Source organism: Ochotona curzoniae, unplaced genomic scaffold (assembly GCF_017591425.1).
Source record: "Ochotona curzoniae isolate NIBS_2020 unplaced genomic scaffold, NIBS_Ocur_1.0 contig_2688, whole genome shotgun sequence".
Classification (NCBI taxonomy): Eukaryota; Metazoa; Chordata; class Mammalia; order Lagomorpha; family Ochotonidae; genus Ochotona; species Ochotona curzoniae.
Window position 1 is genome coordinate 24099857 of NW_024465553.1, and position 25554 is coordinate 24125410.

Here is a 25554-nt window from a genome sequence, read left to right on the forward strand (position 1 = left end):
ATGTATTCATCCAATGCTTTTTCCAAAGGGATTACCAACGAAAACTTCAGTTAGTTCAGTTCTGATGACCCCCAATGCTGACTCCATGAGGCTGTTGTTTGAACGGTGACACAGGCGTGAGAGCAGAGCGTGGTGTCTGGTGACAGGTCCCGGACTACTCCTCCTGGGGCCTCAGGGATCGGTTAGCTGCAACTGAACAAAGGACTCTCTGTCCTTGACTTTGGAAAAAGCTTTGACCTTGCCCCTGGGGAAGGCACCAAACACAAAGTGTTCAGTCACCTCTGCCCAGCCCAGTTCTGAACAAAGCCACTTCCTGCTAACAGGCCGACTGTTTCCAGACGCTTGGCAGTGGCCAGCACCGACAGCATTCTCTCGGCCTCTGGGAGTCCTGAACTGCACCGTGTCAGGGGAGCGGCCACTTTGGAGACGCGGATAGCACCCAAGCCCTACTATTTAGGGAAATGCTGCCCCACGGGAAGCAACAGAGACCCCTCAGCCCCAACCCCCACCTGAAGCTCTTCCTCCATCACCATCCTCCCATTCTCTGGTTCCTGTGGTCCCTGTCATGCAGAACTTGAATTTCTGGAATTTTCACATTGCTCATAAAGTGTTCTAGATTTTTTTAAAACTAATTTGGAGCACCGCTTAAACTGGGATGAGTGCCCACTCCTAATGTACTTCAGCGATTTGGGTTCAAGTCAAGAGTTTTCTTCTCCACTTACAACTGACAGAACATCTTACTCTGATGTTTGCTGTTTTATTGTTTAGAAAATGGTCTGAGGGGCCCAGCACAGTAGCCTAGCGGCTAAAGTCCTCATCTTGCAAAACAAAATCTCATATAGGCACCGATTCTGGTCTCAGCAGGCTTGCTTCCCACCCAGCTCTCAGCCTGTGGCCAGGGAAAGCAGCTGAGCATGGTCCAAAGCCTTGGGACCCTGCACCTGCTTGGGAGACCTAGAAGAGGCTTTGGACTCAGACCGTTGGACTGGCTCAGCTCCAGCCATTGCAGCCACTTGGGGAGTGAACCATTGGACAGATCTTCCTCTCTGTCTCTCTTCCTCTCTGTGTATCTACATTTCGTCTTTGTGCTGTGGACCTGCTTGGATTTGTTTTAGCTTCATCAAGGTCAGCCAAAAGGGGTCATGTTGAGTTTGGTTCTTGCTGTCTGGGATGTTAGCAACTCCACCTAATATGGTATCATCCAACAAACAGAAGAGGCTTACTCTCAACTCTGTCCTGTGGGTCGCTGGAGAAAAGTTCTTGTACAATCCTTTTTTCCCCATAAATATTCTTTTCTGACTTCCAGAGAGCCTGGGAGTGGTGAGCTGGGTTTACTTTTTTAATTTCTTCCAACAACTGCAGTTGGTGATCGGTGCTTTATGTTGACTTAGAAAGAAACAATCAAGATTCATTTCCAATTCTGAAGCAACTCTGAGATCTGGCCACCACTCAGCTCCTGGAGACCAACCAACATGAATTTATGCTAACTACGGGAGAGGCGGCAACACTGTTTGGAAGGAAGATACTTGGCCAGCATATCTGGAACATGGTGTAAGGTTCTGCCTCTCACCCTGCTCCTATCCTGGCCTCCTAGTTAGCTTTTGCTAAGCAGAGAAACATTTTAATCTGGTAGCTAGCCAGGGCACTGTGCAACGACACACTGGGAGTCTTTAAACATGAACTTTCATGTTATTCATTTTACATCTTGTGCCCTAAAAAAAAAAGGTAGAAATGTGTCTTCAAAAAAGGAAGTTCCAGGACTTTTACCTAGCTTCTGCATTTGTGGGATGACCTGGCATTCCTTATGCCAACGCATCTGGCTGATGGGCAGAACTCCCTGCGAACTTTGGAAGACATACGTGGTCAGCCCTTCTAGGCAGCCTGCACCTCCAGCATGGGGTTAAGATGTGGGGGTGATATAGCTCTAGTTTGTTTTTGTTTTTGTTTTTTAAGATTTATTTTTGTTAGAAAGTCAGATATACAGAGAAGAGGAGACTGAGAGAAGATCTTCCATCCGTTGATTCACTCCCCAAGTGGCAGCAATAGCTGGAGCTGAGCCGATGTGAAGCCAAAACCCAGGAGCTTCTTCTGGGTCTCCCACGTGAGCACAGGGTCCCAATGCTTTGGGCCATCCTCCACTGCTCTTCCAGGCCACCAGCAGGGAGCTGGATGGGAAGCGGGGCCACTGGGATTAGAACTGGTGCCTAAATGGGATCCCAGTGAATGCAAGGCAAAGACTCTAGCCACTAGGCTACCACGCTGCCCCCTTCCCACCCCCCCACCCCCCCACCCCCGCTTTTTAAGATCTTTATTTTGCTAGGAAAGACAGACTTACAGAGCTCTGGGATCCTGGTCCTTGCAGGGGAGGAGTAGCCAACTGGGCCATCGTGCTGGGTCCTCATCTCTGTCTTTGAAAACTTCCCCGTGGCAAAGGATTACATCGGTGGTGAAATCACTGAAAGAGAATGCTAGCAGTCATTTTTAAAATGAAGATGGGGGGTGGAGGGGTGGGCGCAGTGGCCTAGTGGCTAAAGTCCTCGCCTTGAATTCACCAGGATCCCATATGGGCACCGGTTCTAATCACGGCAGCTCCCTGCCTATGGGAAAGCAGTTGAGGATGGCCCAAAGCCTTGGGACCCTGTACCTGTGTGGGAGACCTGGAGGAAGTTCCTGGCTCCTGGCTTCAGAGCAGCACTGGCCATTGCGGTCACTTGGGAAGTGAATCATCAGACAGAAGATCTTCTCTGTCTCTGCTCCTCTCTGTATATCTGACTTTGCAATAAAAATAAATAAATAAATAAATATTTTTTTAAAAAAAGATTGTGACTGGCAAAGTGGTGCAGCAGTACCAGGCTAATTCTCAACCTGTGGCACAGCATCCCACATGGATGCCAGTACATGTCCTGGCTGCTTCACTTCCCATCTAGCTCCCTGCTTGTAGCCTAGGAAAGCAGTGGAGGACAGCCCATTTCTGGAGAACCCTGACCCAAATTGGAGGCCCAGAAGAAGCTACTGGCTCTTAGCTTTGTATTGGCCCCAGCTCTGGCTGTTTCAGTCATTTGGGGAGTGAACCAGTATATGAAAGATATCTCTCTCTCTGTAACTTTGACTTTCAAGGACAATAAATGAATTAAAAATATTTCCATTGCTTTGCATCAAAGTGAACTTTTCTTTTAATTCCCTTTTCCTACCAATTTTTGGGAGGACACTCATACAAGGTGAGGGTTTCAGCACTCAGAGCTGAACAAGCTCAGGTCTGACTTACCTGGGAAGTTGTAGCTGTCACTGGTGAATGTGACAGCCAGGGCTGTGGGTGGATCAGGTTGGACACAGCTGGAGTACCAGTCAATTCATGTTCCAGATGGGGCTGGGCGCAGAACTGAGCAGGTAGCTGCATCTATCTATATGTGCATCATTGGCTGGTGCAAGTGACAGGCTGAACCTGATCCAGCACTATCTGACACACACAAGAGTCAAGTCTGAGGTCACCCCAGGCAAACTTTCTTGGGGGACTCCCCAGCTGGACTGCTGCACTCAAATCATGGCTACAGGGAAAAAATCACAAGATATATGATCCGACCTTCGAGTCCACGTATCGGGGTTGGGCATCCTCAGTTGTGGTTGCCCAGGTACACACAGGGCACATGATAACGAACTTATCTAGGTCAGCAGAGGAAGCTGAGCACTTTATCACAGGCTAAAAAGCAGAACAGGCTGGGCCACTCTCCTGGTCAAGCTTTACAGCAAGTGTCCGGGTCTGTAGATGAACACCGAAGTGGACGTGGCCAGCCAACAGACCTTGGAAAGATTTTCTCAACCCTGGTGCAACCAAACTGACAGAGTCTCAGAACCGCCAAAACCAGTCACGTCAATACCCTTGGAACACTCTTCCCCACACTGGGGTCTCTAAGGCATCATCAGATGACTGCCCCCTATCCCCTACCCCCGGGTACTGATGTGGTTTGGCAGCAAGGAGTGGTTCCCTCCCTCCTACCTCATCAGACCAGAATAAAAAGAAAATAACTAAAACGTTTGTCCCACCCACCTTCCTCTATACCTTGACCCTTCCCACCCTAATCAGAGGTCCACATGGGCATGCATCCCTCTCAACCATGTAAACAATATCAAAGATACAATTTAAAAAGAACATAAGGCATGTGAGTGCTCTACTTCTCAAATTCAACCTTGACTGATATATAAAACATGTTCTTTTCCCCCTACCACAAACCCTACATGAACATTTAAAAAATTCATGGAAAATTGAAATAAAAACTAAGTTATCTTGGTACAAAAACATTTGAAATCCGTGTATAGCTTTTTCAGAATACAAATTTTTTTGTTGACTTATTGAAACATACCTGTATTCATTAATCCATGTTGGATTCTTTATTTTTGTTTTGTTTTGCAGAGGTGGGAGTTTGGCGCAGCAGTAAAGACCAAGCGTGGGATGCCTGAATCCTGTACTGGAGTACCTTGACTCTCGGTTCCACTTCCAATTCCAGTGTCCCACTAATGTGCATGCTGGGAGGTAGCAGGTGATAGCTCAAAACTTTGGGTCCTAATACCTACCATATGGGAGCCCCAATTTCATTTCAGTCTCCTAACATCTGGGGAATGACCCGGTAGGTAGGAGGGTCTGTCTGTCTCTAATAAAACACAAAGAAAGTTTCAAAAAGTAGTATTAAGGAGAGATACCTTTAAAACTTTCCACTAAAATAAACTTATCTTTTAACTCCATTTTCTGTGGCTTTTTGAAGTTTTCATGTTTACAACAGGCTAATCCTCGGCCATGTAGCACCAGCATCCCATATGGGTGCCACTTCATGTCCCAGTTGCTCCACTTCCCATCCAGCCTTGTGCTTATGGCTGGAGGATGGCCCAAGGTGTTGGACCCCTATGTCCATGTGGAAGGCCTAGAAGAGCATGCTGGCTCCCGGCTTCAGATCAGCTCAGCTCTGGCCATTGTGGCCATGTAGCAAGAAAGCCAGGGGATAGAAGATCTTTCTCTCTCTCTCTCTCTCTCTCTTTCTCTCCAAATCTGCCTTTCAAATAAAAATAAAGAAAAAAACATTTGCTTGCATTTTAAAATGGAATTTTGTTTATCTATCTGTATCTCTATATATGCAGCAAAAAATGCTCTCTCATAAAGTAAAAATCAACTCAAAATAAACAAACCAACGTGTTTTCACTTGTCCACTGGAACACTGCTAACCCTACATCGTTATACAGAAGTCAAGGAAGAAGAGAAGTAACAAATCAGCAAAAATAGTAAAATTAGTTTTCGAGCTTTAAAGGACATTTAGGAAAGAAGCTTGAGCAATTTGGAGAAGTTTAATAATAGTAATAGTAGCAGATACTCGTCCTGTATAGAGGGACTAAGAACAGCATGCTTCATTTTCCCGTGCGGGGACTTCCCCGTGGGCTATCTGGAGTATGCTGGGTGAGACACGGACAGGGTCTTCATCACCAAGTCCAGGGTATTCTGAATCCGTACGTTGTTTCTTTCTATCACAGAGGAATGTCGCCCCGATTTCACGCTTTCTTCCAGGTCAATGGGTAGAAGGGTATGGGGATTGAACAGGTATCGAGGCTCCCCCAGGATGCCTACTCTGTGAAAAGAATTCATGGCACCGATGAAGGGGGAAAGACCAAAGACTGAGATGCTAAAGCTCAAACACACACACAGGCACATCTGTGTAAAGCCACTTCTTTTCCCATGAACTACCACTGAAAGCTTACGTATCTCCCCACGCAACTCTATTTCTCTCATAACAGGAAAACCTCAGCCTTAAAGTCTCTTATTCCTCCCAACTTGGACTACTTGAGTCCAGAACTCCAGCAAAGTTTATCTCGCCTGGATGGATGTACCTAGGGATGCTCACGAAAGGATACAGTTGGAGAGGTGGGAGGGAGGATGCAGGGAAGCTGGGGTTCTCATGCTTTCTCTACAGCAGTGGAGGGGGTCGGCCTGAGCTCCAGCGCTCCTCGGCCCACCCAGAAGCCCTGCGAAGGCCCCTTGGGCCACTTACTTGGGTAGGGGCACAAAGTCCAGGTGCCCCTGAGCTGGGAGCGTCACTCCTGTTTGGTACTTTTTCTCTATGATATTCTGAACTTTCTCTCTGTGAGAGGGCAGCAGGGTAGACAGAACTGGAGAGCGCATGTTAACGGCTTTTTTAATTGCTGGGCGTTTCGCCATCATTCTCCTGGGGGAGGAGAGAAAGGTGAGTTTGGGTCAAGTTGTCCTGTTTTCTGCAATTGTGCTTATGCTTGAGGAAGTCAAAAGGTCATACCTAAACTGCACAAAAGTCATGCGCTTCCTCTCCCCTCCTGATTCTTCCTCCTCCCGCTTCCGGCGGGGAATGTTGAACATACTGGTACGAAAGAGCCTCCCTACTTCCTCCTCAATCTCGGTCAAGTGCTGCCGCCGGAAGACAACCCACGCCACATAGGTGCAGAAAGTGTAAAAGCACTGCAAGGGGAAGCAGACAGCAACCACCTTCTCCGGCTAGCTGCACAGCTGGGGCTGCACAGCCCACATTCCTGCAAAGCCATGAGCAATCCAACAGGACCTCAGCTTTGTGGGGCTGGAGGGGTAAGTGAGAACCAGAGGGAAGTGTTAAGATGGAACGTCTAGCGTGTTAGCATGACTCTGAGGACACACACTCCCATTAAGTGCTTGACAGAGGGCCACAGGTTATTGCTATATTTCACCCTCTCCTATCAAAGTGGAAAAGCTCTAGGACACGACCCACCTCGAAGAATTTCCAGTCTTTCTGCGTATCTGAGATTTTCTCCCTGCAACACAGCAAAGCACGACTCTTGGGCGAGGAGAAAGTCCAACTGCTCAGTGACCTAGTCCCCAGCTTCTTTCCGAGAATTGGACTCTCAAGGGTATCTGGCTACATCAAAGCTCTCAAGGCATGGGCAAGGAGTCTCAACACCTCATTCCTCAACTTCCTCAGTTACCCCAAACTAAACACCCATACAGCTTGATCGCATGTCGTACCCATTATAGAAAGTGGGCACAAACGAGCCAGTGAAGAACTGGATTCCTGCGCATGCTGCTGGTGTTGTGGGTGCCAGGGAGGTGAGCCACGGGGAAGTGGCAAAGAGGTAACAGGAGGCATTAGGTGTGTTTGGAAGTATGGAACTAAAGGTTAAGTCCTAAGTGGAGGAAAAGAAATGATTATGGCTGTTGGCTACAAAAGAAACAGACATGCAGGGCAGCATTGTGGTACAGCGGCAAGGCTGCCACTTGGGATGCCTGTATCCCATAGCAGGAGGCTGGTTTGAGACCCAACTGTTCCATCTCTAAACCATCTCCCTGTTAATTCATCTGGCGAGCAGCAGGTGATGGCCTAATGGCTCGAGTCCCTGCCAGCCATGGAGGAGACACAGAGGGAGTTAGTGGTTACTGGCTTTGGCCTGGCTCAGTCCCACCTGTTACAGCCATTTGGAGAATGAGCCAGTAAATAGAAGATCTCTCTCTTAACACTCTCCCTAATTCTGTGTTTCAAATACACACACACACACAGTTTAAAGAGACACAGAAAATGAGTTAAGTTCTATATCACACAATCAATATACTGAAGGGCAGAAATTTGCACAAGAGTCTTTGCAACCCAATCCTAAAGCCACTGTAGTAGTCTGGGCACAGCAAGTGAAAGCGGCCTCTGGTCCCAACACAGGCCATTCCAATTCTCATCCCAGCTTCAGGGAAGTAGCGTGGGAGTTGAAGGAAGGGTCTACTGCACCTGTGGTCACTTGATGACTCATACAGGCCACGGCTAGCCTCAGAGCACGCCAAGGTTTTGCTGCTGTTTTGTGTGGATTGGCCTTCTTTGGAGTAATTGTGACTCCAGGGACTGGCCCTGGACTTGGATCTTTAGAGTCACCCACAAATCCAAACCCCTCAGAAGCTGCAGCCTTCTCACATAGCCTGAAGGGACCCACACTAGCTCATGGCTTTGAGGGTGAGACAGATAAGTTGGCTCAGCATTTGCCGGGACCTATGCCTCCTTCCCAGCAGACTCATCTCCTCAAGTTCAAGTCTTCAGCAAAGAATTAAAGAAAGAGCCATATTTGAAGGCCAGGTACCACATGCCATGCTAGCTCTTCACACTTACTGCGATCCTTAGTCCTTCCCTTTGAGATAGTCTGTGTGGCTGTTTCCAAGTTATGGTTAAAGAAGCTGAAGTTGGAACTCTATCATATATATGGGAATGTCAAAAAGTTCATGGAACACACTAAATATCTTTAAAATGTGTGAATATAAAAAAAATGCATCAAGATAAGGCTTTGGCCCATTCTCTACCACTTTGTCAGGCCACAAGCAGGGAACTGAACAGAAAGTGGAGCACTCGGGGTATAAACTAGCGCCCTTTGGGATCCTGACACGTGCAAGATGAGGATTTAGCTGTTGAGCCATCACACTGGGCCCGCTTTTTGTAAATCTTAAATTCTGGTCTTTTCAACTTGAAGTGATACTTTGAAGACAAGAGAAGTTAGAGTCAGCACAGTGCTAAGATGAGAAAAAGTAAGTGCAGCATTGTGTGGCACAGTAGATGAAGCTGCTGTCTGTGGTGGTACCAGCATCCCATATGAATGTGGAAGTGAATGTTGAAGTGGCTGCTCCACTTCCAACTCAGCTTCCTGTTAATGTCCCTGGGAGAACAATGGATGATGGCCCAAATCCTTGGTCCCCTGCACCCATGTGGGAGACCTGGAGGAAGCTCCTGGCTTCACATTGGCAGAGAACCAGCCATTGTGGCCATTTGATGAGTGAACCAGCAGAGAAGATTCCTGCCTCTCAAATAAACACATAAACATTTACAAAAAAAAAAAAAGAAGAAGAAGAAGAGAAAAGGCACATTTGTAGGTAACAGAGTAGGAAACTTAAAGCTATGATTTTATCATAACACTTTTCTTGAAAGTTCTGCCAGAAGGAGAGACAAGCCCATTTTTTCGTAAATGGAGTCTGTTGTAAACTGAACCTCCGCCTACAGTTCTTGGGCTCCTGCAGTAAGGGTCTTCAAAAAATTCATGAAAAATTCAAAATGTCCTTTGCGCCAAAATAAACTCATCTTTTAGTGCCCTCCGTCCACAAACTTCTGGAAGTGCACTCATATCTCTGGTGCAGCCATCAGCAATCTCTGCACCAGGTACCCAAAGACTCCTCCTCTAGGTCTGCACCAGCTCTGTTCTCTGTATCCCAGCACACGACACCACACATCGCAATGCAGGTGCTCAACGCATGGCATGCATCAAAAACAGAACACAGACTGCATTGCTCTGTGTTCATCATGGAAAAACCGGGGCTAGCACTGTGCCTTTCAAATAAACAAATACATCTTTAAAAATAAACAGGCAACTCTTTTACACCAAAAAGGAGCACAGTATCTGAGGTCAGTGCAAGTTATTCCAAGAGGCCACTGTGGAAATATACAAGCTAATTCTCCCTCTACACTGCTGGCATCACCATGGGCACTGCTTTGTGTCCTGGCTGCTCTTCCACTTCCAATCCAGCTCTCTGCTCATGGCCTAGAAAAGCTGTGAAGGATGGCCCAAATCTTTGGGACCTCGCACCCATGTGGGAGACTAGGAAGAAGTTCCTAGCTCCTGGCCTCAGATCGGCTCAGCTCCAGCCTTATGGTCACTTGGGGAGTGAACCAGTGCATAGAAGATCTTTCTGCCTCTCCTTCTTTCTATAAGTCTGCCTTTCAAATAAAAATCAATCTTTTTATAACAAAGATATCCAAAGTTTAATTAAACAGCATTAAGATTTTTATATACTTTCAAACTCCCAAATTACAAAGTAATAAAACCCAATGTGAGTAGGTGTGCTTCCTGCTGGTATGCTGCAAAATGTTTGAACCTTTCTGGAGAACCATCTGTCGCTATGTATCCAGAGCTATGCAACTGTTTGTGTCTTTGAAGTAAATGTACTCTGGATAGCAGGCCACGAAAAAAGTACCCAAGTGAGCAAAGTAGTTTATATATAAAACAGGGGGGAAAGAAAGTGAAGGCACTTAAAGGTCAATAGAAAGAACAGTTAATTGCAAAGCTGTACGATATGACAGAACAGTGACAGCTGCCATTCAAAGTTCTAAGAACAGGGAATGCAGATGCAGAAAACACACATGCCAACAAGCACGTGCGTGTGTCGGCCCGCTGACAGCTGTCTACCAGCTCTCTGAAAAGGTGGGGGAGTGGAGTCCGATTCGTCAGGCACTGGGTTCTTCTGCTGAGTGCAAAGAAAATTTCTGTGTGACAAGGATGCATGATCTGTACTTCAGGCTGGGTGAGACTTTGGGCTGGAGGTTGAAGCTTTCTGTCCTATGAGTCCAAACTTTGCGGCAAGGAGGCTGTTTCTTACATTTAAAAAAAAAAATTCAAAACATGCCATTCTGGTCTCCCACCTGGGTCATCTTCTGCTAACACTTTTTTTTTTTAAGATTTATTTATTTTTATTGGAAAGGCAGATATACAGAGAGGAGGAGAGACAGAGGAAGATCTTCTGTCTGATGACTTACTCCCAAACCGGACACAACAGCTGGAACTTAGCCAATCCAAAGCCAGAAGTCCAGAGCCTCTTTTGGGACTCCCATGCGGGTGCAGGGTCCCTAGGCTTTGGGCCATCCCCCACTGTTTTCCCATACCACAAACAGGGAGCTGGATGGGAAGCAGGCCTGCTAGGATTAGAACCAGTGCCCATATGGGATCCTGGTGTGTTCAAGGTGAGGACTTCAACGGTTACGCTATCCCTCCAGGCCCATCTGCTACTACTTTCTGCAATCACTCTGGCATGGGAGATGGATGGAAGTGGAGAAACCAGGATTCAAATCAGTGATCATGTGGAATCCTTCAACCACTGCAACACCACACCGGGGTCCTTCTTTTTGCATTTTGATCACAGGAGTGTAGACATTGTCACCCTAAGGCAAAAGTCATCTCCCCACAACATTATCTTTATAAGTCCTGCCCAGCAGCTGGTAATCACAACTGTGCTGCTACAAAATGGGCAAAGGGCAAAGCCCCCTAAACTCAGACCCAAGGCCACAGTGGGAAATCACCTGCTCCTTTCTGAGGCACCAGGCATCCCTCCAGGTAGAGAGCAAGATTCTGCTGAGGGGTTCAGACACTTCACTTACTACTGCCCAGCTAGGGAGATCTCGGGGTTCCTTCCGTAGCCACCCGGCTCCCTCAAAGGAGACATCACAGGTGTTTAGCACCCAGACTCACCTGAATGCTGGTATTCTAAAAAAATGATGCACTTCCTGCAGGGTACCAACAGTCAAATCAAAGTGGGATGTCAAGGATGTGTGGACATACCATGGGGACTTTAAAAACACATGGAGAAATAGAATTCAACACAGGTTCAGTTTGGCGCAAAAAAAAAAAAAAAAGGAGGGTTGGGAATCCCAGCATGGTAATGTGCATCCTCCATGACCTTTGCGGAGTCCAGGGGCAGGGGATAGGGCGCTGGGCGCAGGCTTACTTCCCGCAGGACATGTGGTGCTTATCCGGCATGCCCAGGCCCAGCACGAGCATGCAGTACTTCTGAGCCAGATGCTTCTGTGCTGCCTCCAACTTGCTGACAGCCAGCTCCATCTCTTTTTTCTCCACAAGGCCCCTGCAGGGTGGGTCAGGGGAGCAGGATAGGAGAAAAAAGACAGTCTGGATTAATGTTGGCAGATGTCTGGATGAGTCAGCAAAAGGTCAGCATTGGGACTCCAGAAGTACCAGTGAGTCTGCATGACTTCACGTTCCAGCTTACTGTCTTGGGCTGTGATGCAGGAAAATCCTCCCGGGCCCTTGCTGTTCAATCATTGGACCTGTGTATCTCTTAAGGTGAATTGCCACCGTCCCATATATTCTTTATGCTCTATGGTCTTCATTTTACATTTTTAAACATGTTTATGAATTCATTTATTAAAGATGGGGAGACAGAGACAGACAAACTCACCTACAGGTTCATTCCCTAACTGCTCACAATGGGAGAGGCTGGGTTGAAGCTGAGAGCTAGGAACTCAACCCAGGTGTCCCACAAGGGTGGGAGGACCAAGCCATTGTTAGAGCCTATTAGGCCCTTGAGGCCTGCTAGAACCCCCAGACCTGATGAAATAGGAAGCAGTTCTAAGGGCTAGCGGGTGGGGGGGTGCTTAAACAGACAAGTGCCAACTCCACCAGGGAGCCCTTCTGCACACACACCCTCCCTCCCCTCTCCCCACCCACAGTCCCTCCACCAAAAAAGCACTTAAATGGGGGTTCCAACCTGCTGCTCAGATGATCAGCCTGGCTTCATACCCCTCGCTCCATCTGGGCAGGCTCAATCCCCAATCTCTTTACCCCCATCATTTCTGATTCTGTCCCCCCAAACCAAAGCCTCTCTACTTTAGCTCCCTCCTTGCCTTCTTCAACACCCTCAAATCCTAAAGTCTGACAATCACTTGAGCCATCACTGCCACCTGCCAGTGTCTTGCATTAGCAGGAAGCTGAGCTCAGGAACTGGAGCCGGGTCAAGCCAAGTACCACAGCGTGGGATGCAGGTGCACTTACCCCTAGTCTAATAGGTTACTACCAGCCCAACCCTGAGTCCTCAGTGCTACAGATGGGAAACCCTAATTCACACGGAACAGCTCGACTAACAAATGACTGGCTGCACGTTTTTCCACTTGGTCGCTGGCATTCCTGCAAAGCTCGGACTTGGGGCTGGGAATGGGAACGCAGCCCCACCTCTCGGCTCTTCAACTGTGCCAGTGGAGGAGGCAGGTGCAGTTCTAAAAGTGTAGCTTCCCAGAGAGACTCCGCCCCACGGCCCACTGAACTGCAAGTAGACTTCCCACCGGATGAGCTGCTCTGGCTGACACGGCGTCCCAAGGTGAAAGCTGAGTTTCTGCCTTACTACCACAGGGCAGGATGTGATATTGTGCTGCTGTTGAGAACAGCCGTGTCACCAGGCAAAAAGTGAAATGAATGTTCAACTGCCCCATTCTGAGGTTCACAATCATTAGACTCACAATTGCAGCCAGCCTGCAAGGGGATGGGATGAGAAGGATATTGCCAGCACAGATCCTTATCGCTTTTAAGGAAAAGACTGGGAGTCACAGGAATGAGATGAATTTCTGGAATGAACTGAGTGAACGGTGACTTCAAGTGCCAAATGTGACACAAGAGTCACCCTCGCACCCTGTCTCCCCATTTTCTTCAGCAACCCCACCCTTCCCATTCACTCTACTTTGCCCCAGTCACCAGCAGCTACATCTCTTTTTTTTTTTGTTGTTATAGGAAACAAACAAAAGCAAATCATAGCAATCAAGAAATGCCTTGAAGCTTTGAGGTCAACTGTACTCAAGTTTTAGTAAACAGGGACTGTGTTGTGGCTTAGTGCATAAAGCTGCCACCTGCAGTGCTGGCATCCCATGTGGGCACCTGTTTGAGTATCAGCTGCTCCATTTCCCCTCTAGCTCCCTGACCATGCACCAGGGAAAGCAGTGGGGGATGGTCCAGGTGCTTGGACCTCTGCATCCATGTGAGAGACCCAGAAGAAGCTTTTGGCTCCTGGTTTTGAATGGGTCCAGCCCCCAGGCCTGTTGCAGCTATTAAGGGAGTGAGCCAGTTGATGGAAGATATCTCTCTCTCTGTAACTCCATTTTTCAAATAAATAAACCAATTTAAACAAAAAGGCTTTTGACTGGGCTACTTGCTATGAGAGTATGTCCCTCTCCAAGACTCAAGTTCAGCAACTTGAATTCACGTGTCAAAGTAAAAAAAAAAAAAAAAAAAAAAAAGGAAAAAGTTACAGGAGACAAAAAAAAGTAGCTCAGGGCAGCTGAGCATGATGGAGAGTGAGAGGCCTCGCCAGCCCGGCCGCTTCAGTTCTGCAGAAAACCACCCCTCCTGCTCCATGCCCCCTTGCTTCATCTTGCAATGCCACCAAGCACACCCTTGACACAAGGCTTTAAACATGCAAATGATAATGCTGACAACATTTTGTTGAACCTGATATATGTACACATTGCTGATAACAGGACATTGGTATAAAAAGTCTGAACATAATTTTCAGTGTCATGCAGTGATCATAAATTTTGACTTAATTATCTCTGCCCTGGAAATTTATTCTTTTTTTAAAGGATTTATTTATTTTTATTGGAAAGGCAGATGTACAGAGAGGAGGAGAGACAGAGAGGAAGATCTTCCATTTGATGATTCACTCCCCAAGTGGCCACAACAGCCGGTGCTATGCTGATCTGAAGCCAGGAGCCAGGAACTTCTTTCCAGGTCTCCCATGTGGGTACAAGGTCCCAAGGCTTTGGGCCATCCTCTACTGCTTTCCCAGGCCACAGGCAGGGAGCTGGATGGGAAGTGGAGCGGCCAGGATTAGAACTGGTTCCCATATGGGATCCCGGGCGTGCGAGGCGAGGAACTTAACCACTGCGCTATTGCACCAGGCCCATAGCACATTTTTCAAACTGCCTGATAGCACACTAGGGAAGTGCATTTTGGAAATATTCTGCAGGAACAAGTCACTGGCTCTGCCCAGCATTCCTGAGAGCAAAGCCATTGAGCTTCCCCACGTGTGCTGGGCCGGGGGAGGGTACATTCTGGGCACATGCAAAGTTCCCAGGCCCGAGAGCTGCTGTCTGCTCTGAGCTGGTAGGTTCAAGCCCTAGGTATGCCTCTCTGAGCCACTTCTACTTCGAGCCGCCTGAAGAAACCTCGGGTTCTCCGCTGTCGTGTGAAATGTCACTTGGGACAAATCCACCAATTTTTAAAGTTCCTTAGCTTTTCTTCTATTTACCAACTGTTCAGCAAGAATTTTACGAGCAAAAAGCATGCCAACAACACCTGTACCTTCACCGCTCAGTAGGGCAGCCGCCGGCCACCGCAGTTACTGAACTCGTTCTGGGGCTGGCCTGGGCGAAGACGTGTTGTAAGCATGACACGGACACTAGGTCTCAAGGGGTTACTACAGGAAACCTAAGCCAAATCACTCACCACTTCCTGATGCTGACAACACGCAGTAGTGACCAAATCTCTGACAACTTGAGTTAAACAAAACACAGTATTAAGGTTTCCCCTAAAAGATATCAAATGTGGACTTACCCACTGGTCATGAAGGACCACCCATTGTAAATTAGAGGGGAAATCAAATGGGAGGGGGAGGGAACTTGGCAAGGACAGGAAATCCCAGAGCCTATGGAACCGTATCATAAAACAATCATTAAAAACATTTTTGTAAATAAAAATATAACACAAAGAATATTGAATGTTTTCACTGTGAAGAGACAGTAAATGTTTGAGGACATGACACATGTTTATCCCTATCTGAATGTTACACAAGCTCTACATGTATTGAAACACCATATGGTACCCCATGCATATGCATGACTCTTAAGTATCAGTTACAGAAAAAGACAGCTGACTTTATAGCGCAGCACGCTAAACCTTCAGCATTGCAGTGCTGTTCTGAGTCCTGGCTGCTCTGCTTCGGACCCACGTGTCTGCTACGTGCCTGAGCAGGCAGCAGAGGGTGGCTCACGTGCTTGGGCCCCTGCGCCCACGTGGGAGGTACAGACGGTGCTCCGGGCTTGGAGCTTTAGCTCGCCCCAGGCTTCACTGTAACAAGTATGTGGGTAGGGAACCAGCAGATGGGGGACCTCTCCCTGCCTCAAATAAGTAAAATATTTTTTTAAATGAGTATTTAAAAAGTCACTTTCAGTTGTATCCTTTTATGTTATTATTATTATTAAAGATTTATTTGTTTTTCTTGGAAAGTCAGATTTTACGGAGAGAAGGAGATAGAAAGATGTCCTGTGCACGGGTTCACTCCCCAGGTAGCCGCAATGGCTGGTCCTGAGCCAACCTGAAGCCAGGAGCTTCTTCTGGGTCTCCCAAGCAGGTGTAGGGTCCTAAGGCTTTGGGCCATCCTCTATTGCTCTCCCAGGCCACAAGCAGGGAACTGGATGGGAAATGGAACAGCCACAATACAAACCAACACCCATATGGGATCCCAGCACGTGCAAGGCAGGGACAATAACTACTAGGCTACTGTGTTAGACCCTTTTAAATATTATTTTAGAATATGGTTACTAGAAAATTTTAAATGATGCAGATGGTTTTGATTATATGTGACTATTGGGAAAGTCTTTATTAACTGGATTATTTTTGCTAAAACATAGCCATATAAATGATTCAGTGGATTTTAAAAATTAGCAGACTCTTCACATATAAAATGTCTAGGTATAGTTGGCCCTGCTTTTAGTAACACAATACTATGAACGGGGTCAGCTAAAGAGAAAAGAGATTTACCTGGTTCATATTCTGGTGGCGGGGTTGGGGATGCGGAGCAGGGCAAGCCACCCTGTGAGGACACAAAATACGTCCACGTGCCTCTGCTGCTCTCGTCCCTTCTTCTGAAGCCACCAGCAGTTACTCAGGGGTGCTGCACCCGAAGGACCTGTTCTGATGCCCTGCCCACGGACACCTTGGCTGGGTGAAGCCCTCACATGTGGATGCCTGGATGCTCAAATCCTAGCACATGCCGCCACTCCATCCAGGACAAGAGTTCGTTTTAACTCTGGCGGTGAGGCACATCACACATCCGTACTTACACCATGTAGCTTTTGGGCTTCCTTTCCAGTGAGTTTTTTTCCAAGAAATAAGCTAAGTAGTACAGTAATGCCATGAGGAAATTGTCAAGACTCTTACTCCTACGGGGAGAAGTGAAAAGAGAAACAAAGAGAAATAAACTCTAAGGTACTCCAAATATAAGATTTCTCATTTAAAAATAAAAAAAACACCAAGTGACTACATGGTTGAAGAATAACTAGAAATGCGTTATTACACCAATCACACAATTAATTTGTCATTTAAAAGTCCTACTTATTATATTCTTGACAATGTAAGAAATCTGATTCTTGTAAATAAAATTTTCGGGGAGATCAGACACTAAAAATAAAACCTTCTGGGGACAGGTGCGTGGCACAGTTGTTCGATTAGGGTGCCTGGGTTCCAGTCCTGGCCTCATTCTCAATCCCAGCTTCCTGCTGATAGAAATTCCGGGAGATACACACAGTGACTCGAGCTGCTGGGTCCCTGCCATCCGGCCGGGAGATGTCTACGGAGGGCCAAGCTCCCAGCTTCGGCCTGGCCCCAGCCCCGGCTGTCACGGGAATCTCTGTGCCTGTCCCTAAATCCATCAAGTGCGTGTACTCTCCTCCCCTCTCTGTCACCAACCCACTTCCTTAACGGTAGTCACTTTTGAGACCCTGGCATGAGGGCCCCTAAGATTTCCAAAGTTGACAGCCACATATAACATCCTCCCCTAGCAACACATATGCTTGCACGTGAAGATCCCTTCACATCTTTTGGCAACAAGTGGGATGAGGTTGCAAACACAAGTCTTTGCAAATTGTTCTTGCCGCCTATCTGTGGAACGTAGACCCCCCCCCATGACACTACATTTTATCAATAGCTGTACAGAGCATTCCATGGTTCATTGGTAATTTAACTAGGCTTCTATTGGTGAGTATTTAGGTATTTTTAAAATATTAGAGATGGAAGTGAAATCATTAGAACACAGTGTATTGCATATTAAATTATCATGGCTTCCTCTCCAAAGAATATGCTGATTATACAGTACTATCTCAACTAACTTTCACCAGAAGTCACTGTTTATGGGACTAGCATTGTGGCACAGCACAGAAGCTGCTGCCTGCAATGACAGTATCCCATGAGTTCAAGGGGTTCCAGTCCAGGATGTTCCATTTCTGATCCAGCTCCCTGCTAATGCACCTGGGAAAGCAGCAGAGGACGGCCCGAGCGCTCGGTTCCATGCATCCACGTATGAGATCTGGAAGAAGCTCCGGGTTCAGGTGCAGCCTGCCTCAGCTCCTGCTGTGGTGGCCATTTGGTGAGTGAAACAGCAAGATCTCTTTAACCCTGCCTTTCAAATAAATAATTTTCTTAAAAAGAGAGAGAGATAAGTCATTGATTTCTTTCTAAATTTTCTTGCTTGAATTTCATTGTATTCTTTCTATCCCCAAATGGAAATTCTTACTCTGGCATGTTCTCCTTAAAAAAAAAAACAAACAAACAAACAAAAACCAAAAACAAAACAGAGATTATTATTTATTTGAAAGGCAAAATTAGCAAGGGAGAGAGAGGGAGAGAATCTTGCTGGTCTACTCACCAAATGACCACAACAGCCAGGGCTGGGCCAGGCAGAAGCCAAGAGACTAGAATTTCTTTCAGGTCTCCCATGTGGGTGCAGGGGTCCAAGCACCTGGGCCATCTTTATTATTTTCCCAGGCATAGTAGCAGGGAACTGGGTTGGAAGTGGGACAGCTAGGACTTGAACCGGCATTCATATGAGGTGCTGGCATTGCAGGTGGGGACTCAGCCTGCACAGCATAATGCCAGTCCCCCTGGCAGGCTTTCTTCACATACAGCCATGGAACAGGATGTCTCCAGTCGAGTTCCTCCAGAAACAGAGCTCAAACAGAGACAGGAGAGTAAGAGGCCCACTTGGGAAATTATTTCAGTTAACATCAGCACGTGAATGTATGTGCCTGCGTGTATGTATTTGTGTGCCTGGTGTGTATGTATGTGTGTGGGGTACAGGGTGTATGTGTATGCATGATGTGTGTATGGTCTGTGCATGCATGTATTGTGGCATGTGTATGTACAGAGTGTGTATGGTTGTGCGTATGTGTACAGGATGGTCTGTGTATTGTACATGTATGTATATGTATATGTATATATGTGTGTGGTTTGTATATGTGTGTGTATGGTGTGTGTGTATGGGTGTGTGTATGCAGTGAGTGAGTGTGTGTGTGTGTGGATGGTGAGGCATTATTAACAGGTCATCAGTATGGAGTTCAGTCCTACAGGGACTCGGGGACCCAGGGTACAATCTGCAGGTATTCTACCAGACAGAATTGGGGGTTTTACCTGCTAGCTTCCTCTCCAGCACTGATTGGGGGGCCGCACAGTCCGTATTCTTAGGATGCCCTGTGGTCAGGCTGTGTCCTGTGGTTGGGGCAGGTTGGGGTGCTTGCCACTGAGCAGCCCTTGCAGCGAATGATGAAGGGTTTGGGGAGGGAAGCCTACGGGGTCGGGTCCCTAACCCTCACTGAGCACTCCCAGTGAGGCGCCGCCGGAGACACTATCAGGGACTATCCCACTTCCAATTTTGTAGCTGAGGACCAGGAGGCTTAGAAAGGTCAAGAGGGGTGGACGCGGGGCTCAGCAGGGAAGATGTGGCTTGGGGCACTCACGTGCCATACCGAAGGCCCTGGGTTCAATTTCCTTCTCAACTTGCAACTCAGCTGCCCGCCAATGTGCACCCTGGGAAAGCATCACGTGATGGTTCAAGTACTGGGGTCCTTGGCACCCATGTCAGAGACTCAGATTGAATTATATTCTCCTGGCTTCAGTTTGGCAAAATGCTGGCTGTGGCAGGCATTTGGGGAGTGAACAAGTAGATGGAAGACCTTCTCTCAAATAAAATAAGTTCAAAAAGTTTTTAAAGTTAGGAAACTTGCCCAGAATCACCTATTCCTTATCAGGATTCCCAAATTTAACTGGTGGAGAAAACAAATCTTCAAGCCATTGGAAGATCTTTCTAACTGTTCTACAAATATAAAGTGTCTTCTGAAAGTTCAAGGAAAATTAATATGAAAAAAATAGGCACAGGCTTAAGAAACACCAAAGTGTGTCCTTTCACTTCATTTTTCCAGGCCCTTGCCCAGGTGCCCTCAATGACGCAGCCTACATGGGGTCCCAGCTTTCCTCAAGGTGCCTGGCTTCCTCTTCCAGACTCGTTGGTGTCAGTCTCTCAGACTAATTCCCACAAGGATGGCTTGCATAGAGCCAGCCTCTGGCTCTTTCTCCAGAAACCGGGTGTTTCATCGCTTAGTTGATGGAATTACTACAGAATACAGGGCAAACGTTTGCTCTCCATTATCTTGTGAGCCCGGCGTACCTCACAAAAGTTGTAAAAGAACAAATCCGCTGCATCTCGGAATCCTGCAGCAGCAGCAACACGACAACTGAAGGGAGAGAAGGCGGGCCGTTGTAGGGCGCAGCAAGGAGCTGTGCCTTGGACAGTCACAGTACACAACTTCTGGGAGGGGCAGGAGGCAGGTGCTCACATTTCACGTCGTCCAGCGTCACGCTGCCCAGCAGACCTCGCTTCTCCAGGGATTTGACTGTGTCTCTTGAAGCAAGCCTTTTATCTGTCAATCTGTTTTGGAACATAACACTCCCCAATAGAGTTTCCAAAGGGATTTCACTTACTCCACCCTGAGATGCACAAAGTAATGAGAGCCCGGGTGTCCCGTGTGGGTTTTGTTTAATGCGAAATCATCTCCGAATGATTTGACTTATACACTACATTTCCTATGTCAGGGGCAAGAGGAATGCCCCCTGCCAGGTGCAAAAATACAGACATTCCATCCAAAATAGATTATTTTCATCATCTATTTCTGAAGTAGTTACTATTTGGGACTTTTAAAGACATAAAATGCTAAATCTGATCCAATAGCCAAGTTATCCTAGGAACACATTTTAAAGGGACTGATGCAACTCCCACTCTCACAGTGCTGAAACACTGCATAGGCTGCCCTTGATGGGCTTTTGCATTTCGACCTTGGAGAATGGAAAGAGTTTGGGAGGTGCTAGCTGGACTACCTTTCTGCAGCCGCGCCATCAATTTCGGGAAAGTGGACTGCCTTGCCTTTCCTTCCTTTTTCCTTGAATTCCATGGTAGGCAGAAAACTGCAAAAGAAACGAGACAATCAGGACCCTAACCTAGAAACAAGCCACACTATGATCGCAGCTTAGGTTATCTTAGGACTAGCATACAACTGCACTTCAAAAAGTTCTCAGAACCATGACATTAAAAGTTTACTTTGGTGCAACAAATGTTTTCAAGTCCTTTGGTGCATGCCAAATGCTTTAGACAATCTCTTATAATCCATAGCAAATCCATAAAGAAAATATTATCATTACACCATTTTTATTTTTTCCATGAGAGCCAAAGGAAGAGATTCAAGAATTTGGCCAAAATCCCACAGCAGCTGGCAAAGCCCGGACTGGTGCCCAGTTTCCCTGGCTGTGGAACTAAGTTTCCCTGGTGCCCAAGTTTCCCTGGCTGGGTCACCATGCAATGCTGCTCCTCCCTCAGCAGTGCCCACAGCTGTGGCTTCTTCTAAAAGGCCTTATTACCATTGCCAAGGCCCTTGGCTTAACTCGGGGCTTCCTGACAAATTGCACCCGCTCAATCAAGCAGTAAAGGGTCTATTAGACCACAGATATCCCAGTCCCACTGGGCGTCAGCAGCAGCTGCGACATCACACACCGTGTCTGGTTACGGCCGAGCACAGGCTCTCAAGTGCATCTACAAACACTGACTAGAAAATAGAAACGTGGTTCAGAGACAAGCAGGGTGTGGCATCCTGCCTTACAGAGAGCACGTTCTCTGCAGGAGCCATGATATCTGCCAGACTCACAGGTTTGGACCCCCGTGGTGGACTACATCTTTCATTTTTCTTCTGGCAACTATGGCACGTGGGTAACACACACCCAGAGGCTCGCCCTCCCTAACTCTATTCATTTTCTACAGGCATCAATCACGTAGATCCTTATGATCTCCTTGTCAAATACCATGAAGAAATCAGAAAGATGCCTCCCCACAGGGATTAGTGTTGATTAAGAAATTTTTTCTTGGGCCTTGCCTTGCCAGGATTCCATGTGGGCACTGGTTTGTGTCCCAGCTGCTCCACTTTCATCCATGTGGGAGACCTGGAAGAAGCTCCTGGCATCAGATCAGCTCAGCTCCAGCCAATGAGGCCATTTGGGGAGTGAATCAGCAGATGGGAGACCTATCTCTTTGTCTTCATTTCTCCTTCTATTTGTAACTCTTACTAAAAATAAAAATAGGGCCTGGCGTGGTGGCCTGGCAGCTAAAGTCCTCGCCTTACACTTGCCAAGATCCCATATGGGCCCAGTTGCCGGTTCTAATCCCAGCTGTTCCGCTTCCCATCCAGCTCCCTGCTTGCGGCCTGGGAAAGCAGTTGAGGATGGCCAGAAGCCTTGGGACCCTGCACCTGCATGGGAGACCTGGAGGAAGAAGCTCCTGGCTCTTGTTTTCAGATTGGCTCAGCACCTGCCATTGCAGTTACTTGGGAATGAGTCATCAGACAGAAGGCCTTCTCTGTCTCGCCTCCTCTCTGTATAGCTGACGTTGCAATAAAAATAAATAAATCTTTAAAAATAAACAAAAATGGGGCTTGTATTACTAGCTTGGCTAGAAAAATCAGTGTTTTAGTGTTTTTGTTTGCTTTTTGGTTTTTTTGTTGTTGTTTGTTTTTTGTTTGTTTGTTTTGTTTTTTAAGAAAAACAAACCAGGAAGCCAGGAACCAGGAGCTTCTTTTGAGTATCCCACACAGGTGCAGGGTCCCAAGGCTTTGGGCCATCCTTGACTGCTTTCCCAGGCCACAAGCAGGGAGCTGGATGGGAAGTGGAGCCTGTAGGATTAGAACCGGTGCCCATGTGGGATGCCAGCGCATCCAAGGCAAGGACTTTAACCACAACGCTATCACACAGGGCCAATCAGTGTTTTCTTAATGAAGTTTAAAATTTGGTTGTCTGGCTTTTTTTTTTTTTTTTCCAAATAAGGCAGAGTGCCCATCCAGGTGTTCACTGCCCACAATACCACAGACCGAAGCCAGGAACCGGAAACTCAACCCAAGTCTCTCCCAAGGCTGGCAGGGACACACGCACTGCACTTGACCCTGCCAGGGTGTGCACCAGCAGGTGGCTGGAACCCCGGGTGGAGCTGGGAGGAGACCCAGGTGCTGACTATGAGATCTGGCACTCCAAGCGGCATCTTAACTGCTATGCCAAATGCCCGATCTAGACAATTTTCCATGTAGTCATTTTAACTTGTAAAATATACCACCTATTGCAGAAGATGTAATATGATCCCACTCAGATGATGAAACTGTTTCTTCTGCAACTCAAGCAAAGTAACTTTACATAGCAGTTGGGAATGCATGCTTTCATCCAAACAGATTTAGGCTTAAATGGTCTTAGCTGTCCCTGTGGGACAAGGCCGTGTTCAGGGAATTGTCCAGAAATTACTTCACCCTTTGAAACTCATTTTCCTCATCTGTAACGTGGATTTGCACCCAGATGCTTCAAAGGCTCAATGAACTGAGGAACCCCACATCTGGTACACGGATAGAAGCTGCTAATGTTGACAGAAAAAGCTGTCTGAGAGACCAAAATGGTTACCTGAAAAAAATGGGATTTTAGCAGACATCTGATTCTTTCTACTCTGTTGCGTCCATTTTTTTAAACCCCAAACACGTCATTTTTATTAAAATTCTAATTAAGTGTTGTGAATTTTTACCTTCTGAATTCAAGAGTTCTGGTTTCATCTTTCCAGTACCACATCCCTAATCGCAATCCCAAATGCTGTAAGAAGAAATAATTTCAGCATAAATAATTAAAATTTCAGTTTTTTTTTTTTCCAACTTGAAGCCAGGGTTTTATCCCTTTGGACTGTTCTTCAATGTGGTTTCAGTAAAAACAGAGGGAGGAAGAAAACGCACCTAGTTCGAAGGCCTTCCTTGCTGTTCCCCTCCGCAGCCCGTGGCGGAGCCGGACACGCAGGAGGACCGAGCCCCAAGGGCGGCGGGAAGGGGTCAGCCGGGCTGCCCGGCCTCTCCCCGGGCCGCGCCGTGGGGCTGTTACCGTTGCAACCACCACCCTGGGAGAAGCGAGGGGCTTCCTAAACCCGCGGGAGGTCCAGCGGAAGGTCCACCGGGGGAACCAGAATGGAAGCCCGCCCGTGTCCCACGCAGTCTGGGGTTTGGGGGTGACCGCCATCCGGGCCCAGGCGGCGGCCACCTCTGGAGACGCGGTCCCGGCTGGGCCCGTCGTGTCCGCCTCCCCGCCGGCCACCGAGCGTGGGGCGACCCCGAGGCTGCGCTCACGTCCAGCAGCGGAGAGGCCCGCCCGTCCAGCCGCTTCCGCCTCGGATAAAGCTCCGGCACCGAGTACATGACTTCGCCGTGGGGCGCCTCCTAGCGTCGCCGAGGCTACCGTCCGCCCGCCGGGCGCGGGGTGTGGGGTGCGGGAGGCGCTGGCGGGGTGCGGAAGGTGCGGGGCGCGGGGCGCGGGGTGCGGAAGGCGCGGGGCGTGGGGCGTGGGGTGTGGGGTGCGGGAGGCGCCGGCGCGGGATGCGGGGTGCAGGGTGCCGGACCCCAGCCCGCTCCGTGACCTCTTCATGGCGGCTTCCCGGCATTCCCTCCGCGGGGGAACCGCTTGCTGCGTCGTCTTCGTGGAAATCACTGGATTCGGCCCTATGAGTGTTAGCTATTTTTGCCACAAATCTCCAAACCCCAGACACCTTGTGTCAACCACACAAGAGGTCCTTTATTCTGGCGGGGGGAGGCAGCCACGGGAAAAGGGGAAAGTGGGGGTTGAGGCTCGGAGAACAAAATAGAGTACGAGAAGAGCAGAGGTGCCCTTATAGCCTCGAGTTGGGGAGTGCGGGGTCAGGGACTGGCCGAGGCGGCTGCGGGTGGACAGCAGGGATAAATGCCTCAGGGGATTGGTGGGGGCGTCAGGTATGGGGGTCACAAAGTTACGGGGACTGGCAGAGAGCACGGTTTGAACCTGACGGTCACAGAGCTTACTTAGGCAAGTGGGCCATAAGAGGACCGAGACCGAGAGGATTTACAGCAGTGCTGGGAAGCAGGTGTTCTAGGTGGCGTTGGGGCCACGACGGTGGAGCTCATCTCCGGGATGGCTGTTTGAGTCACCCCTTACAATGGAGCAGCCCCCGTTGCTCCCACGCTTTGGTGGGTAGCACTATTAAGCTCAAATCCACCTTGGGCCTAGGTTGATGTGGGGATGGGGGCTCAGCGGCGAAGTAGTGTAGGCTGGTGGACACTCAAACTTTGCAGCCTGCCTGCCTGGCACCCCTGCCTGGCACCCCTGCCTGTGGCACCCGGACGCCTGTGGAGGCTCTGTGTGTGCACCTTCCCAGTCAGGGCTTGGGAGATGTGGTGAGGACCAGGGTGAAGCGCCAGCCTTGACCCACTGTGCCCCTCCGCCCTGATCCCCAAACATGCCTTCATTCTGCAATCGACCACTTAGGGTAACTTGGTTCTGTGTCAGTTTTGTTGAAATATCACAGGCTTGCAAACTTGGGACTGAATAGGTTAACAACTCAGAAATCAGAGTTACTCAAAGACTTTTTGTCACTGAGAAGTACATTTACATTTTTTCAGAGCATGTGTCTTCTAGTCCTTTTTTGCAACTGATTTGATATCCAAATTATAGTCTTTCCAATACAGATGTAAATAATTCCAGATAAACAGCTAGTACGAGTATATTCTGCCTTGTACCCTCCCAGTTTAATTGGTATAAAAGGCACTCTGAACACTGATGATGTATTCCTACAAACTTTCCAATGATGACAGTACATCCCACTGCCTCCCTTACCTCCACCATCCCAGGCCCCTTAATTGGTAACAC

General features: G+C 48.0%; 1 protein-coding gene across 1 annotated transcript; it reads right to left on the reverse strand.

The window, feature by feature from the left end:
- Positions 1-5317: 5317 nt before the first annotated feature.
- PPP1R36 (protein phosphatase 1 regulatory subunit 36) lies at positions 5318-24077 on the reverse strand. The gene is made up of 11 exons (XM_040975462.1): positions 24006-24077; positions 23420-23484; positions 20695-20781; positions 20157-20248; positions 19988-20054; positions 16614-16712; positions 11498-11632; positions 6753-6795; positions 6291-6469; positions 6030-6203; positions 5318-5609 (listed from the first exon to the last, which is right to left on the reverse strand). Exons 1-11 carry the CDS (start codon positions 24072-24074, stop codon positions 5423-5425), a joined length of 1197 nt encoding a protein of 398 aa, XP_040831396.1. The 5' UTR covers positions 24075-24077; the 3' UTR covers positions 5318-5422.
- Between the last annotated feature and the right edge of the window lie 1477 nt (positions 24078-25554).

Bases quoted from the DNA above. Each gene is read 5' to 3' on its own strand.
- PPP1R36 (XM_040975462.1), bottom strand. From the start codon at position 24,074: ATGTACTCGGTGCCGGAGCTTTATCCGAGGCGGAAGCGGCTGGACGGG. The intron at 20,782-23,419 runs GTAAAAATTCAC...TTTCTTTTGCAG, and splicing joins AGAACTCTTGAATTCAGAAG to TTTTCTGCCTACCATGGAAT. The intron at 20,249-20,694 runs GTAGTCCAGCTA...GTTCCAAAACAG, and splicing joins GATGGCGCGGCTGCAGAAAG to ATTGACAGATAAAAGGCTTG.